Source organism: Erythrolamprus reginae, chromosome 11, assembly GCF_031021105.1.
Source record: "Erythrolamprus reginae isolate rEryReg1 chromosome 11, rEryReg1.hap1, whole genome shotgun sequence".
In the NCBI taxonomy this organism is placed as follows: domain Eukaryota; kingdom Metazoa; phylum Chordata; class Lepidosauria; order Squamata; family Dipsadidae; genus Erythrolamprus; species Erythrolamprus reginae.
Window position 1 is genome coordinate 34,216,742 of NC_091960.1, and position 18,122 is coordinate 34,234,863.

The 18,122-nt window shown below is 41.9% G+C and overlaps 1 protein-coding gene across 1 annotated transcript in view; it reads right to left on the reverse strand.

Moving 5' to 3' along the window:
• CD164L2 (CD164 molecule like 2) overlaps nucleotides 1-17,733 on the reverse strand; it is a 47,290-nt gene extending 29,557 nt beyond the window's left edge. Inside the window, exons 1-4 of the mRNA XM_070763669.1 lie at nucleotides 17,468-17,733; nucleotides 6,231-6,338; nucleotides 5,146-5,223; nucleotides 2,577-2,666 (exon numbers count right to left, since the gene is read on the reverse strand). Coding sequence (XP_070619770.1) covers nucleotides 2,577-2,666; nucleotides 5,146-5,223; nucleotides 6,231-6,338; nucleotides 17,468-17,555 — 364 coding nt within the window. The 5' untranslated portion in view covers nucleotides 17,556-17,733. The remainder of the gene's footprint in view (nucleotides 1-2,576; nucleotides 2,667-5,145; nucleotides 5,224-6,230; nucleotides 6,339-17,467) is intronic.
• Between the last annotated feature and the right edge of the window lie 389 nt (nucleotides 17,734-18,122).

Below are 18,122 nucleotides of genomic sequence, written 5' to 3' on the forward strand. Positions count from 1 at the left end.
TACTAGATAAATGGTCAAAGCAATGGAAACTGCAGTTTAATGTTTCCAAATGTAAAATAATGCACTTGGGGAAAAGGAATCCTAAACTGAGTATTGCATTGGCAGTTCTGTGTTAACAAAAAATTTCAGAAGAGAAGGATTTAGGGGTAGTGAGCAGTGTGGTCTGGCGATAGGAAAAGCAAGTAGGATGCTTGGCTGCATAGCTAGAGGTATAACAAGCAGGAAGAGGGAGATTGTGATCCCCCTATATAGAGCGCTGGTGAGACCACATTTGTAATACTGTGTTCAGTTCTGGAGACCTCACCTACAAAAAGACATTGACAAAATTGAACGGGTCCAAAGACGGGCTACAAGAATGGTGGAAGGTCTTAAGCATAAAACGTATCAGGAAAGACTTCATGAACTCCATCTGTATAGTCTGGAGGACAGAAGGAAAAGGGGGGACAGGATCGAAACATTTAAATATGTTAAAGGGTTAAATAAGGTCCAGGAGGGAAGTGTTTTTAATAGGAAAGTGAACACAAGAACAAGGGGACACAATCTGAAGTTAGTGGGGCGAAAGATCAAAAGCAACATGAGAAAATATTATTTTACTGAAAGAGTAGTAGATCCTTGGAACAAACTTCCAGCAGACGTGGTTGGTAAATCCACAGTAACTGAATGTAAACATGTCTGGGATAAACATAGATCCATCCTAAGATAAAATACAGGAACTAGTATAAGGGTGGACTAGATGGACCATGAGGTCTTTTTCTGCCGTCACTCTTCTATGTTTCTATTTCTGTTGGGGCATTCTACCAGAAAAATAATATAAAAAGACTGCGTACTTGATTCTGCAGACAATAATGGCAACTAAAATTGCATTTGCGTAACAATGGAAAAGTGATGAGACCGCTTCTAGGATAATGTTATTTAAAAATATATTAGCATATGCAGAAATGGATAGATTGACACTTGCTATTAAGGTTAAAAACAGAATATTTTTCAATATGGGACACATTTTATCCACGGTTAGATAAGAGAAACAGAAGTTAGAAAGGATGAGATATAACGGGAGGGAATGGTATAGATGAGAGTTGTTAAAGAAGATGATGTTAACATTTAATACTTAATTATTGTAATATTATTAATAACATAATATTATTTTTTAAAAATTTATTTATTTATTTATTTATTTATTTATTTATTTATTTATTTATTTATTTATTTATTTATTTATTTATTTATTTATTTATTTATTTATTTATTTATTTATTTATTTATTTATTTATTTATTTATTTATTAGATTTGTATGCCGCCCCTCTCCGTAGACTCGGGGTGGCTCACAACACAATAAAACAATTCATTAACAATTTATTAATAATATAATAACATTTCAATATGATAGACTTAAATGGTAAGGCTATCATATTCCAATGTTATTATATTATTAATATGATGAGGATGACTAAAGGAAGATATATAAACACGACTATTTATATATCATATATATATATATATGTTTGATGAAAATTGATTGCTCTATAAATAAAACATATAAAACTTTTAAAAAATGAAAGGAGGAGCAAAGAACAACAGTTGAAAATAGAATATAGTATAACAGAGTCGGAAGGGACCTCGGAGGTCTTCTAGTCTAACCCCCTATTTAGGCAGGAAACCCTACACTATTTCAGACAAATGGTTATCCAACATCTTCTTAAAAACTTGCAGTGTTGGAGCATTCACAACTTCTGGAGGCAAGTTGTTCCACTGATCAATTGTTCTAACTGTCAGGAACTTTATCCTTAGCACCTAGTTCTAAGGTGCTTCTCTCCTTTGATTAGTTTCCACCCATTGCTCCTTGTCCTCCCTTCAGGTGCTTTGGAGGATGGGTCTCCAACCTTGGCAACTTTAAGCTTGGAGGACTTCAACTCCCAGCATTCCCCAGCAAGGCTCCAGGCTTAAAGTTGCCAAGGTTGGAGACCCCTGCTTTGGAGAATAGCTTGACCCCAACTTCTTTCTAGTAGCCCCCAAAGTAAGCGTTACCGGACTCCATAGTGTCATCCCCAAACCCCCAACACTTTACCCTTAGATTATCTACGGTTGACCTATCCCGCTTCCTAAGAGGTCAGTAAGGGTCAAGTACAAGTGCACTCGAGTGCCTTCCGTCCCCTGTCCTATTGCTCTCCTATATCTCCTATACCTTTCTTCTATTCCTATATCTTTTCTTCTATTCTTTCATTGATCTATTCCTATATCTTCTTTTCTATTATTTCTTAGATATATTTTACTATGAGTATCTCCTCTATAACCTTCATCATGTATTTTACTATGTGTATATAGATATATACCCACTAAAACCCTCATTGTGTATTGGAATAAATAAAAAAAAAATAATAAAAAAATAAAAAAATAAAAAAATAATTAAAATAAAATAAAATAAAATAAAATAAAATACAATACAATACAATACAATACAATACAATACAATAAATAAATATCCTGGTTAGGAGCATTTGGAAAAGCTTTGATGTCGCTTGACATTTCCCATGAGAATAGTTGTAACCCAACCCATCTTCTTACAGAGATGACTTACCAAGAGTGGGAATCTTCGGCTCCTTGGAAGATGGTGGTGGGGGCGCCTTTGAGGTTGGGTGGGGATGCTCTGTGGTAGTTAGCTTTCGTTCTGTAAAAAATGATCATTTTTTAAAAAAAGCCTCCACTGTATAGTGTTCTATCAGGCCTGGTTAATTATCAGTAATTTATTTTATTTATTTATCTATCTATCTATCTATCTATCTATCTATCTATCTATCTATCTATCTATCTATCTATCTATCTATCTATCTATTGGATTTGTATGCCGCCCCTCTCTGTAGACTCGGGGCGGCTAACAACAATGATAAAAACAGCATTTAACAATCCAATCCAATAGTAAAACAACTTAAAAAAACCCTTATTATAAAACCAAACATACATACAAACATACCATGCGTAAATTGTAAAGGCCTAGGGGGAAAGAGTATCTCAGTTCCCCCATGCCTGATGCCAGAGGTGGGTTTTAAGGAGCTTACAAAAGGCGAGGAGGGTGGGGACAATTCTAATCTCTAAGGGGAGTTGGTTCCAAAGGGCCGGGGCCGCCACAGAGAAGGCTCTTCCCCTGGGTCCCGCCAAGCAGCATTGTTTGGTTGACGGGACCCGGAGAAGACCCACTCTTTGGGACCTAACTGGTCGCTGGAATTTGTGCGGCAGAAGACAGTCCCTGAGATAATCTGGTCTGGTGCCATGAAGGGCTTTATTAATCCCCAATGAAAACTCAAAAGCAAAGTCACTATGTACATTGGTCTATTTACAAAGAAACGTGCTAGAAACAGCAATGAAATCGCAGGAATGTCAGTCCAACTGCCAAAAGTCCACCATAATCAGCACAGTGAATATCAAACATAAGGTAATAAATTCATGTCATTGCTTTTCGGTGTTGGCAGGTACTCACGAATGCAGTCAAAAAACAGGATTTCAGGATTGCGGAAGGACAATGTCATCTGGCGGGCCCCAGGGAAAGAGCCTTCTCTGTGGCGGCCCCGACCCTCTGGAATCAACTCCCCCCAGAGATCAGGACTGCCCCCACCCTCCTTGCCTTTCACAAACTCCTAAAAACCCACCTCTGCCGTCAGGCATGGGGAAATTGATTCCCCCTGGGCCGTTCCATTTTATACTCTATATGGTTTGTTTGGGATGTGTGACTGTTTTTATACTACGGTTTTAAACTGTTTTTTAATCAATAGATTTGTACTGTGTCTTGTTGTTGTGAGCCGCTCCGAGTCTCCGTAGATGGGCGGCATACAAATCTAATTATTATTATTATTATTATTAATAATAATAATAATAATAATAATAATAATAATAATAATAATAATCCAAAGTGCAGACTCTGTAAAGAAACAGATGAAACAATCGATCACATACTCAGCTGCTGCAAAAAGATCGCACAGACTAACTACAAGCATAGACATGATGCTGTGGCACAGATGATCCACTGGAACTTGTGCCGGAACTACCATTTCCCAGTGGCAAAGAACTGGTGGGATCATAAGCCCGAAAAAGTGGTCGAAAATGAGCAAGCAAGTGGTACTTGGCACGCTGGGCGCAGTACCAAAGGATCTCAGCGGACATTTGAAAACCATCGGAATTGACAAAATCCCCATCTGTCAATTGCAAAAGGCCGCTTTACTGGGATTGGCAAACATAATTCGCCGCTACATCACGCAGTCCTAGGTGCTTGGGAAGCGCCCGACTGGTGATGAAATACGAAATCCAGCATAGTGATCTCGTTTGCTGTGTTGTACTGACATAATAATAATAATAATAATAATAATAATAATAATAATAATAATAATAATAATAATTTTTTAAGATAATTTACCCAATCCATAGTCTTTATTTCCATGAAATTTTATTCTGGATATTGCTTGTTGCCTGATCTCCCAAAATCAGTAAACGTATATTATAGACAGCATTGTATATAGTCCCTTGCAGCTTGAGGAATTTTCAGACTCAGAGGATGAGGGGGATTTAGAGATCGTAAATCTCCCAGATTTAGCCACACAGGGCGCGGTTAGTGAAGACCACAGAGCTAATGATATACGCATGGTTTCAGATGAATCGAATGGGGGAGATAAGAGACGGAGAGATGCTCGTTTTAGACGCTTTCACAAACGCTTAGAAGAAAAGGGAAGGAGATATTAGAGTGGGGAATTAATCAATTACCTCACATCCGGGTGTGAAACAGAAGAGAAGCTGATTTCGTCAATCTTGTCGTTCCAAGATGGGAGCGTAAGCTATTCATTGTGTGATTTATTTGCCTGCTTTTATGACTTCTGGCTAGCCCTGATTAGCCCTTAAATTTTAGAATGACTTGTGGAATGCTTTGATGGTACTTCCAAGCTAATCTACTTAATTGCTAAGGATAGAGGAGAGGAGGAAGAAAAAAACTGCGTGCAGTGTTGGTGTATTTCAGAAGAGAACAAAGAAAAATAAAGAAGTTGAGTTTTACTATGAGATGCATTGAGCAATCATTTATTTCAATTATTATCTGCATGAGCCTGAAACCAGAACAGGCAGTAGGTTTTGCAAGGCCTTCTAACAAATCCTGCCCCAAGGATTACCTTCACAGCTGACAGTAGTGTTGAAAAATGAACATTTCTCCTTCAACGCTTCTCCATTCTTCACGCAGCTACCCGTACCTACAAATGAAGGAAGGGTTGAAACAGTTTTACTTCTTTTTCTTCTTCATAGAAACATAGAAGATTGATGGCAGAAAAAGACCTCCTGGTCCATCTAGTCTGCCCTTATACTATTTCTTGTATTTTATCTTAGGATGGATATATGTTTATCCCAGGCATGTTTAAATTCAGTGACTGTGGATTTACCAACCACGTCTGCTGGAAGTTTGTTCAAAGCATCTACTTCCCCAAATGTATCACTGGTGAAGGGAAACAAAAGGGCTCAATAAACATCTCACTGATAAACAAAGTTTACATCACTCCGGACAGGACGTTATAGGGTGATAAAGGGTGATTAAGGAAGATTAGTTGTGATAAGGCAGAAGGCTTCAGAGAAATTAGGTGTGAGAAACATTTGCTCTCAGGAAGAGTTTTCTAGGAAATTGGTTTGTGATATCTGTGGGAAAAGGAAGAACTCAAAGACATGTTTGAAGTTATGTTATTTTTGTGTATCACTTGACATGTACGTGTAATTATCCCCATTTCCTTATGTTCCCAAATAAAAAGGGGTACATGGCTCTATACCATGTCACTTCACCCAGAAAGAGAATGTGTCCAAGTCTTCTTTCTAGGATTCGCGTTTGTGAGTGACCCCACATGGCTGGGTTGCTCTTAGCCCCATTGAAGACATTGTCTTCGTCAGGGACTTTGACAGCATCCACATAAACCTTGACCCAAAATTCAAGCCTGTGCTGATAAGATAGAGAGGTTCAGTCTATAATAATGGCCTAAATAGTCATTAAAACTAATTAATGGCACAGGTCATCTTCTGAGGTCGCTTTTGGGTACCGCTGCACAAAACCTAGCAACATTATATGTACGTTGTCACAGGGTTGGTGTCCAAGAGCAGCAGGGTTGTGTGCAATTGTGTCCTGTGTATTTATGCAAGGACGGTAAAGTGGTAATAAAGCTAAAATAAAATAGGCAATCCAAATATTTCACCAGTATTTATTTTTTAATTCACTTACCTGGCTTCTCATGAGTCTCCTGGCAGTATTTCCAAAGGCAGTTTGTAATATTCTGGGATGGAGAACCTTCAGTGCATTGTTTGCATGATTCCAGATCTTTACATTCCCCTGTTTTTTTTAAAAAAAATGATATAGAAAGGTTATTTTCCTTCCAATCTGTAAATATAAATCCTAAAGGGTTGGTTGAGGTGACGGAAAATTGTTAAGTTCTAGGGTTATTCAATGATCAGGAACTGTCAAAAATTTACTACAGTAGTGAAACCCCATTTGGAATACAGTGTCCAGTTCTGGAGACCTCGCCTACAAAAAGATATGGATCAAATTGAACGGGTCCAAAGATGGGCTACAAACATGGTGGAAGGTCTTAAGCATAAAACTGATCAGGAAAGACCTGAGGAACTGCCCTTGGTTCTGAAAGGCTCTCCCAAAATGAGTGTAGTCAAAGTGGACAAGTCCATTTAAACTAAATGAACAATACAAAAAGCTAGGCACTCACACAGATACCCAATCCCCTCTATCCAGACCTTTTTGACATGTAAAAAGGTACGTATAGAGGGGATTGGGTATCTGTGTGAGTGCCTAGCTTTTGTACAGAGTGCTGGTGATACCCCATTTGGAATCCTGTGTCCAGTTCTGGAGACCTCGCCTACAAAAAGATATGGATCAAATTGAACGGGTCCAAAGACGGGCTACAAAAATGGTGGGAGGCCTTAAGCATAAAACTGATCAGGAAAGATTTAATGAACTCAATCTGTATAGTCTGGAGGACAGAAGGGAAAAGTGGGGACATGATCGAAGCATTTATATATGTGAAAGGGTTAAATAAGGTCCAGGAGGGAAGTGTTTTTAATAGGAAAGTGAACACAAGAACAAGGGGGCACAATCTGAGGTTAGTTGGGGAAAAGATTAGAAGCAACGTGAGAAAATATTATTTTACTAAAAGAGTAGTAGATGCTTGGAACAAACATGGTAAATCCACAGTCATTGTCTGGGATGAACATAGATCCATCCTAAGATAAAATACAGGACATAGTATAAGGGCAGACTAGATGGACCATGAGGTCTTTTTCTGCCGTCAATCTTTGATGTTTCTATGTTTCTAACATCCAACCCCTTGCAACCAGCTCACCAATAAGGAGAAATTGTCCAACTTAGCAGCGTGGGAGTTTTTTTTCTGTTTACTGAGACAAACACACATGTTCTCTCTTTCTTTCACTTTCTCCCTCCCTCCCTCTCTCTCTTTAGTTAACCAATTATCTTTCTATAGTGGAAGGTTGATGGGCTCTATTGCCATGGATACAGTGTTCTGGTTATAGCACTTTAACTAGCAGCGAGTGACTTAACAAGAGCCAGTAAGAAAGCAGGACTTGGTCGCCCACCCCCCAAAAATTCCTAACAGGTTGTGTGTGTGTGTGTGTTTGCGTGTGTGCATGTTGTTAAAAGAGCCCAGCTATTTTTGTCACCGCACACAAGCGCAGAGCAATTGGATGCTTTGCCCAACAGTTTCAAATCTTGGCACGCTGTTCCATCGGACGGGGGGGGGGGGAGTGGGGAGAAAACACCGACTGCTTCAAGATCTCCTCCCATCTGTTCCAACCAACCCACAACCCGAGGCCTGTTCACACATTTAACAATAGCCCTTGTCCCCGTCGTCAGCAACTCTCAGGGATGGGACGCGAAGCCAAGCTGCCCACTTTCTCCATCTGTTGAGCTACGGAGACTTTCTCGGCATCTGGAAAGGCCAGCGACCTCCAAAATCAGCATCCTAATACACAGGAGGGCAGTTTATCCCCCAGCAACAAAGCTTACTCCTGAGTAAATGTGCTTTGAAGTGTTCTCTGCAAGGGCGTCTCCAAGTAGACAGACACGGCGATGTGCAGCAGTCCTACGAGCTGCCATTATTATGTTTCGTTACCCGGTTACAAAACTTTCGCCAGACCCATCCTAGAATACAGCTCATCTGTTTGGAACCCATAGCACATTTCGGACATTAACACCCTCGAAAATGTCCGGAGATACTTCACCAGAAGAGCCCTTCACTCCTCCACTCGAAACAGAATACCCTACGAAAATAGACTAACAATCCTGGGCCTAGAAAGCCTAGAACTACGGCGCCTAAAACACGATTTGAGTATTGCCCACAAGATCATATGCTGCAACGTCCTACCGGTCAATGACTACTTCAGCTTCAACCGCAACAACACAAGAGCACGCAACAGATTCAAACTTAATATGAACCGCTCCAAACTTGACTGTAAAAAATATGATTTCAACAATCGAGTTATCGAAGCGTGGAACTCATTACCGGACTCAATTGTGTCAACCCCTAACCCCCAACATTTCTCCCTTAGACTCTCCACGATTGACCTCTCCAGGTTCCTAAGAGGCCAGTAAGGGGCGTACATAAGTGCGCTAGAGTGCCTTTCGTCCCCTGTCCAATTGTCTTCCCTTTCTCTCACTTATCATATATATTCTCTTTCTTTCATATATCCTCTCCTCTAAGTTCACTTTTATCCTTATATATATTACTACACGTCTATTTTTCTTCCTATGTATTTGTGTATTGGACAAATGAATAAATAAAAATAAAAATAAATAAATAGTATACAGCTCATCTGTTTGGAACCCATAGCACACTTCTGACATTAACACCCTCAGAAATGTCCAAAGATACTTCACCAGAAGAGCCCTTCCGTCCTCTACCCGAAACAGAATTCCCTACGAAACTAGACTTACAATCCTGGGTCTTGAAAGCTTAGAACTACAACGCCTTAAACATAATCTAAGTATTGCCCACAAGATCATATGCTGCAACGTCCTGCCTGTCAAAGACTACTTCAGCTTCAACCACAACAACACAAGAGCACACAACAGATTCAAGCTTAATATTAACCGCTCTAAACTTGACTGTAAAAAATACAACTTTGGTAATCGAGTTGCTGAAACGTAGAACTCATTACCGGACTCCGTAGTATCATCCCCTAACCCCCAGCACTTTACCCTTAGGCTATCCACGGTTGACCTCTCCAGATTCCTAAGAGGTCAGTAAGGGGCGTACATAAGTGCGCTAGAGTGCCTTCCATCCTGTTCTGCCGGCGTGTCCCAACCGCCTGTAATTACAGGGTAATTAGTCCAGAAAGACACACACCACACGATAGAAGGAAAATGAAAAGTCTTTATCAACAGAAAAGCAGGTTAAATGCAATCCAATTTCTCACCCAGTAACTGGAAAATTGAGTCCAATTCCAAAAGTCCACAAATTCCACACACAGCCTTGAATAGGGAAACAACCAACCACGATCTTGACGAACTATGAATCAGATAAACTTCCACGAGGCTAAACCAGCACGCTGCTCTTTTTATCTGTAGCACTAATTACAGCAGCCCCACCCAACCACAGGTGGCCTCACTTATCTCCTGTAATAATCCTTCAGTTGTTCTCTCCTATGCATCACTCTTACGCATGCATGGGTCCGTCATAAGTTCTTGTTCAGAATCCAGGGATGATAAGGATGATTGATCTCCTCCTGGGCTGTCTGCCAAACTCCTCTTCCCTACCACTCACGCTTCCTTTGTCAAAGGAGCCTTCATTGGGAGATTCTATCGGGAGCAAAACAGGCCTGTGGCATGTGGATGTTTCCCCCACATCCACCTCCACATTCCAATTGTCTCTACTATATCTCACATATCTTCTCTACTATATCTCTATAAGCTTCATTGTATATTATTGTGTATTGGACTAACTAACTAACTAACTAACTAACTAACTAACTAACGAAAGAAAGAAAGAAAGAAAGAAAGAAAGAAAGAAAGAAAGAAATAATGAGCAGGAAGAGGGAGATTGTGATCCCCTTATATAGAGTGCTGGTGAGACCACATTTGGAATACTGTGTTCAGTTCTGGAGACCTCACCTACAAAAAGATATTGACAAAATTGAACGGGTCCAAAGAGGGGCTACAAGAATGGTGGAAGGTCTTAAGCATAAAACGTATCAGGAAAGACTTCATGAACTCAGTCTGTATAGTCTGGAGGACAGAAGGAAAAGGGGGGACATGATCGAAACATTTAAATATGTTAAAGGGTTAAATAAGGTCCAGGAGGGAAGTGTTTTTAATAGGAAAGTGAACACAAGAACAAGGGGACACAATCTGAAGTTATTTGGGGGAAAGATCAAAAGCAACGTGAGAAAATATTATTTCACTGAAAGAGTAGTAGATCCTTGGAACAAACTTCCAGCAGACGTGGTTGGTAAATCCACAGGAACTGAATTTAAACATGCCTGGGATAAACATATATCCATTGTAAGATAAAACACAGGAAATAGTATAAGGGCAGACTAGATGGACCATGGGGTCTTTTTCTGCCGTCAGTCTTCTATGTTTCTATGTTTCTATGAAAGAAATAAAGAAATAAATAAAATGTTTGTATAGGTTTTGGCATTTTTATTCATCAACCGACTCCTCCCCAAACACCAGGGAAAGGAAGACGAGGATGCTTAATGATGTTAAAGGCATTGTCTCAGGTTGTTCTGAGCATAGCTGCCTTTTGCAATTGACCGGTGGCGATATTGTGAATGCCAGTGATTTGGTGAATGTCCCCATTACTATCTCCAAAGCCTTGCGGATGGGTGGGCGGAGCCTCCCACCACTGCCACTACTGGTTCTAAGAACTGGGCCGAACCAGAGCAACCCACCAATGGGTGGGTGTAACAAATGGCTTTGCCCTCCCCACTTTCTTTGCAAGTTTTTGCAGTTTGAGAAGAGTTAGTAAAAAAAAAACAGATGCATTCAATCATCTACTCACAAGAGCCTACAAAACTTTTGCCAGACCCATCCTAGACTACTGCTCATCTGTCTGGAACCCATACCACATCTCAGACATCAACACCCTAGAAAATGTCCAAAGATACTTCACCAGAAGAGCCCTTCACTCCTCCACTCGAAACAGAAGACCCTACGAAAATAGACTAACAATCCTGGGTCTTGAAAGCTTAGAACTGCGGCGCCTGAAACAAGATTTAAGTATTGCCCACAAGATCATATGCTGCAACGTCCTACCGGTCAATGACTACTTCAGCTTCAACCGCAACAACACAAGAGCACGCAACAGATTCAAACTTAATACAAACCGCGCCAAACTTGACTGTAAAAAAAATGATTTCAACAATCGAGTTATCGAAGCGTGGAACTCATTGCCGGACTCAATTGTGTCAACCCCCAACCCCCAACACTTCTCCCTTAGACTCTCCACGATTGACCTCTCCAGGTTCCTAAGAGGCCAGTATGGGACGTACATAAGTGCACTGGTGTGCCTTTCGTCCCCTGTCCAATTGTCTTTCCTTTCTCTCACTTATCATATATATTCTCTTTCTTTCATATATCCTCTCCTCTAAGTTCACTTTCACCCTCTTTTATATTATCACATGTCTATTTTTCTTCCTATGTATTTGTGTATTGGACAAATGAGTAAATAAAATAAAATAAAATAAAATCGTGGCGAAGCTGTTGGATTTAAATTCGGCTGAAGCTTGGTGCATGCTTAGCAATGGAAACTGAACACCCTATTCAATGCTACAACCTCGCTCATCCCAAGAAATTGTCTTGGGATAAAATTGGTGGGAAAAGGATAGCAGGAAGGAAAATGGAAGCTGCCCTAATTTATTTATTTATTGAATTCGTATTCCACCCCTCTCCAAGGCCTCGAGGCAGCTCAGAACATATCAAAGCAATGTACATATCTAAAAAATCCAATGAATATAGCTAAAAAACTTTAAAAACTCTAGTAACATTTTAAATCATTCATTCCCATTCACACAGCGAGACATACTCATGGCCCCAAGCCTGGCAGCACAGATAGGTATTTAAACTTTTACGGAAGGCGAGGAGGGAGGGGGCAGTGGGAATCTCTGGGGGGAGCTGATTGCAGAAGGCCGGGGCCCCCACAGAGAAGGCTCTTCCCCTACCAACCGACAGTGCCTAATTTGCTTGGCATGTTCTCAGGAGCTTCCCCCCCCAAAAAAGGAGTGGAGGAGCAATTTGGTTACTTATTCCCTTAACTAGCACAAACTTTCTACTGTCTCCCTTGCAATCTTCCCTCTCGGTGCCTTTCCTCTGCATCCTTGAAAAGATCCCCCCCCAAAAAGGATCCACCGGGGAGACACATTTGATCTGGTTGCCCAATCATAGAGCTGCAGCTTCCTTGGGGAAACTGAGGCAAGTGGGAGGAAGCCACCTGCCAACGGCTGTTGCGTGCTCAGGAGTGTGGGAATAGCACAGCTGGGCTTGGGAAGAGGATTCTCTCTGTGCTACAGTGCCTCCGTTTGCAGAAAAAACAACCCTTTGTCTACCCTGGGACAGCAAGCCCTAAATTATAGCAGTGTTCCGATATCTCAGGGGTTGCCTCAAAGAAGAAGGAGTCAACCTATTCTCCAAAGCACCTGCGGGTAGAACAAGAAGCAATGGATGGAACCTAAACAAGGAGAGAAGTAACTTAGAACCAAGGAGAAATTTCTTGACAGTTAGAACAATTAATCAATGGGACAACTTGCCTCCAGAAGTTGTGAATGCTCCAACACTGGAGGTTTTTAAGAAGGGATTGGATAGCCATTTATCCAGACTATACTCCAGACTATACTCAATCTCTATAGTCTGGAGGACAGAAGGAAAAGGGGGGACATGATCGAAACATTGAAATAGGTTGAAGGGTTAAATAAGGTTCAGGAGGGAAGTGTTTTTAATAGGAAAGTGAACACAAGAACAAGGGGACACAATCTGAAGTTAGTTGGGGGAACGATCAGAAGCAACATGAGAAAATATTATTTGACTGAAAGAGTAGTAGATCCTTGGAACAAACTTCCAGCAGACGTGGTTGATAAATCCACCGTAACTGAATTTAAACATGCCTGGGATAAACCTAAGATAAAATACAGGAAATAGTATAAGGGCAGTCTAGATGGATCTTGAGGTCTTTTTCTGCCGTCAGTCTTCTATGTTTCTATCTGAAGTGATGTAGAGTTTTGTGCCTAAGCAGGGGGTTGGACTAGAAGACCTCCAAGGTCCTTTCCAACTTTGTTTTTCTATTCTATTGTCAAATGCATATGCCACCTGACTTCCAACCACTCTGGTCCCAGAGGAAGACCGTAGCTTAAAGGGAAAATTGAAGCTGAATGAGCAAGCGAACATCTATTTATTTTTATTTATTTGTTTGTCAAGTACGTATTAGTAGTATACATAGATATAACACTGTTTATATACATGATATGGGTACTAATAAGAGGGAAACATCAGGACAGGGATGGTAGGCATGCTGGTACACTTATGCACACCCTTAGGCAAGCATCTACATATTTTGAGCTTCAGCTGAGAAATATTTGGATCCGAAATCCCACAGAATAATTACTATGCAATTCCAGGTTATTACAGGGTACCTGATTTGCAAATAAACCCACTCCAGTGTGGAATGAATGAATGAATGGATAGATGGATGGATGGATGGATGGATGGATGGATAGATAGATAGATAGATAGATAGATAGATAGATAGATAGATAGATAGATAGATAGATAGATAGATAGATGGTAGTGGCAAGAATTGCAGTTGCACAGAAATGGAAAGAAAACAAAATTCCAAAAGACGAAGACGTCTCTAAGAAAATTATGGAATGTGCAGAATTAGATATGATGACGAGAAGGTTAAATAACCAAATGGAAACAGAGTTTTATAAAACTTGGGAGAAAGTATATACTCCTTCCTTCCTTCCTTCCTTCCTTCCTTCCTTCCTTCCTTCCTTCCTTCCTTCCTTCCTTTCAATTTTTATGCCACCCTTCTCCTTAGACTAAGGGCGCTTACAACAACTTAGCAACAGCACATTTTAACAGAGCCAGCCTATGGCCCCCACCATCCAGGTCCTCATTTTACCCACCTCGGAAGGATGGAAGGCTGAGTCAACCTTGAGACGGTGATGAGATTTGAACCGCTGACCTACAGATCTACAGTCAGCTTCAGTGGCCTGCAATACATCACACAACCTGCTGCGCCACCCCGGCTCTGTTGATATTTGTGCATTTGTCCAGATCTTGCTGTGCGTCTAGCAAGCACTAACTTTTTTCCCAAAACATCCTGCCGAGGCCCCGAACTTTGCATTGCAAAACAGTCGTCGTATCCCTAATCTCCAGCTCACCCACGTGCACTTATGCACGAATCCCCAGAGGGTTTTGATAAAATGCTAAGCTGACATCTGACTCTGCCCTCAAGGCCTCATTTTGTGATGGGCGCTGATTGGTCGAACATCAGGACTCTCATGAAAAGACGGAACAAAACAGGTCACACCAGCATGAAATCCACCCGCTTTTGCCCCGAGGGAGAGCCAATCGCGAGAGAGCAGGTGTTTCAAAGAGTCTGCACAACACTTTCCATTCTTGCCTGTAAAGCCCTTGGAACTATAAAGCTTTAGGGGGAAACCATCCATGCCTTCTTCTCCTATTTCCATGGATTCAGATAACACCGCATGCATCATTAATTTGGTTCCTCGGATAACAATTGCCCTGAATTTAATACGTGGATGATAGCGAGTTTGTTTGTTTGTTAGTTAATTTATTTACTTATTTACTTATTTACTTATTTACTTATTTACTTATTTACTTATTTACTTATTTACTTATTTACTTATTTACTTACGTACTTACGTACTTACTTACCCACCCACCCAGTAAGGGAAAAAAATTAACTTAAACCAAGTCCAGGATGGGTTGCAAATAAAAGCATTTGGTGTTTAATAGATCAAGTCATATTAATACAGCTGTTTGAGATTTCAGAATAGAATAGAAGAATAGAATAGAATATTTTATTGGACACACAAGGAATTTGTCTTGGTGCAGATGCTCTCAGCGTACATAAAATAAAATATACATTTGTCAAGAATCACGTGGTACGACACTTAATGATTGTCATAGGGGTCATATAAGCAATGGAGCAATGGATTGTCATAGGGGTCAAATAAGCAATGGAGAAGCAATATTAATAAAAATCTTAGGATATAAGCAACAAGTTACAGTCGTACAGTCAACATGGGAGGAAATGGGTGATGGGAATGATGAGAAAAACTAGTAGAATAGAAGTGCAGATTTAGTAGAAAGTCTGACAGTGTTGAGGGAATTATTTGTTTAGTAGAGTGATGGCGTTAGGAAAAAAACTGTTCTTGTATCTAGTTGTCTTGGTGTGCAGTGCTCTGTAGCGACGTTTTGAGGGTAGGAGTTGAAACAATTTGTGTCCAGGATGTGAGGGGTCAGTAAATATTTTCCCCGCCCTCTTTTTGACTCGTGCAGTCTACAGGTCCTCAATGGAAGGCAGGTTGGGAGCAATTGTTTTTTCTGCAGTTCTGATTCTCCTCTGAAGTTTGTGTCGATCCTGTTGCAGATCAACCACTTTATTTATTTCTTTTATTTATTCATTTGTCCAATATACAAATACATAGGAAGGAAAATAGACATGTGATAATATAAAAGAGGGTGAAGGTGAACTTAGAGGAGAGGATATATGAAAGGAAGAGAATATATAAGATAGGTGAAGGAAAGGAAAGATAATTGGACAGGGGACGAAAGGCACTCCAGTGCACTTATTTACGCCCCTTAAAAAGATGGTTCCACTGGGATTTAAACCCCGATCACTAGATTCAAAGTCAAGAGAGCTAGCCATTACACTATGATTCTCTCTCTCTCTCTCTCTCTCTCTCACACACACACAGACGCTGGGTTTTTGTGAAAAATAACAGGGGAGGAAAGAAATCTTGGAAGAAGGGCACATCGTAAACATTAAGGTAACGATTAGGACCCACCACAAGGAAACAATTTCCCCTCTCTGGGGTAGGGAGTGAACGAAGTAGAACTGGATGCTGTAAGGAGGGAGATGACCTATTTTCACAACATGCTCTGCCAAAGAAGCAGCCCTCCACAACTTTTCCCAACTCGTGGGCAGGGATGATGGCAGCTGTAGTCCCACCTCTCTGTAGATCAGAGGTCTCCAACCTTGGCAACTTTAAGCCTGGCGGACTTCAACTCCCAGAATTCCACTGCCAACTTTGCTTTGAAAGCTTCGCTGGCTGGGCAATTCTGGGAGTTGGAGTCCACCAGGCTTAAAGCTGCCAAGGTTGGAGACCTCTAATCTAGATGGCCCCAGATGTTTTTTTGGGGTGGGGGCAGGGGGCGGGCGATAATGTGGATCATGTTTGGGGGGAAAGGAAGACTTTGCATTCAAATGTCTCTCCCTTCTTCATTTACTTCCCTATGCCCCTTGCAAAGCCACCTGGAGACCAATAGTCCCCACAATTTTGCATCCCCCACCCCTAGAACAGCGAAGCGACAACCAGCTTGGGGTCCCAAGTGGGTGAGTGGGAGAGGATGGAGGGCAGTGTGGGGCAGGGAGGGAAGGAGGGAGAGAATGGAGGAGGGAAAGAGAGAGAGAGAGGCAGAGAGAGAGGGAGGGAGAGAAAAAGAGAAAGAGTAGGAAGGAAAGAAAGAGAAACAGAGGCAGAGAGAGAGAGGGAAAGAGAGAGAGAAGGGGGGAAAGAGAGAGAAACAGAGAGAGGGACGGAAAGAGAGAAACAGAGAGAGGGACGGAAAGAGAGAAACAGAGAGAGGGAGGGAAAGAGAGAGAGTGAAAAACAGAGAGAGGAAAATAGAGAAGGAGGGAAACAGAGTGTGAAAAACACAGAGAAACAGAGAGAGGGGGGAGGGAAACAGAGAAACTGAGAGGGGGAAAGAGACTGAAAAACACACAGAGAGAAACAGAGAGGGAGGAAAAGAGAGAAAGTGAAAAATAGAGAGAGGGCTGGAAAGAGAGAGAGAGAGAAACAGAGAAAGAAAGGGAGGGAAAGAGAGAAACAGAGAAAGGGAGAGAAACACACAGAGAGAAACAGAGAGAGGGAGAGAAAGAGAAAGAGAGGAAGGGAAAGAGTGAAAAATATAAAGAGAGAAACAGAGACAGGGAGGGAAAGAGAGAGTGAAAACAGAGAGAAACAGAGAGGGAGGAAGGGAAAGAGAGAAACAGAGAGGGAGGGAAAGAGAAAGAGAGAGGAGGAAGGAAAGAAAGAGAAATAGAGGCAGAGAGAGAGGGAGGGAAAGAGAGAGAGAAACAGAAAGGAAAGAAAGAGCGAGAAACAGAGAAAGAAGGAGGGAGGGAGGGAGAGAATGAATGTGTGTGTGTGTGTGTTTGTGTGCGCGCGTCCCGCGGTCTCACCCACCTGCCTGGCTGAGGAGCAAGCCTGGACCGCAGAGTAGGGCACAGAGCAGCGCCGCCCGGAGCTCCCAGAAGCGGGCCGGACCGGCCATGGCTGGGACGGGACTCCTCCGGCGGGCCAAGCCGAAGCGGCAGCGACTCGAACGGGGGCGGAGGGAGTGGGTGGGGGCTCTTGCCAGTCACTTTGGAAGCGAGGCTCGGCTGGCCAAGCGCGCGGCAAAGACGGCGGGGCACATGCGCGCAGGGCGGACGGAAAGAGAAAAAAAAGGCAAAGAGAGCCGGGGGGCGGGGCCGGCAGGTGAGGCGGCTGGGCGGGGCAAGGGGCGGCTCCCTCCCTCCCCTCCACCTGGGAGAAAGGTGAGCCCGCTCGCTGGGCTCCTCTTGGGCCGATTGGGGGGCGCTCAGCGGCCAGGCATTGAGCTGCGATGCCCGGCTCGGAGTTTCACCTGTTGGGTTATTTATTTATTGGTTTGTTTTGTCCAGTGGGCATTGGTGGTATACAAAGATATAACAATATTGTTGTATCTTATGATCCAGTTCTACAAAGGAATCATTGAGTCTGTCCTTGGCTCCTCTAGAACTGTCCGGTTTGGTTCTGCAACCCAACAACCTCACATCCTGGACACAAACTGTTTCAACTCCTACTCCTTAAAAATCTA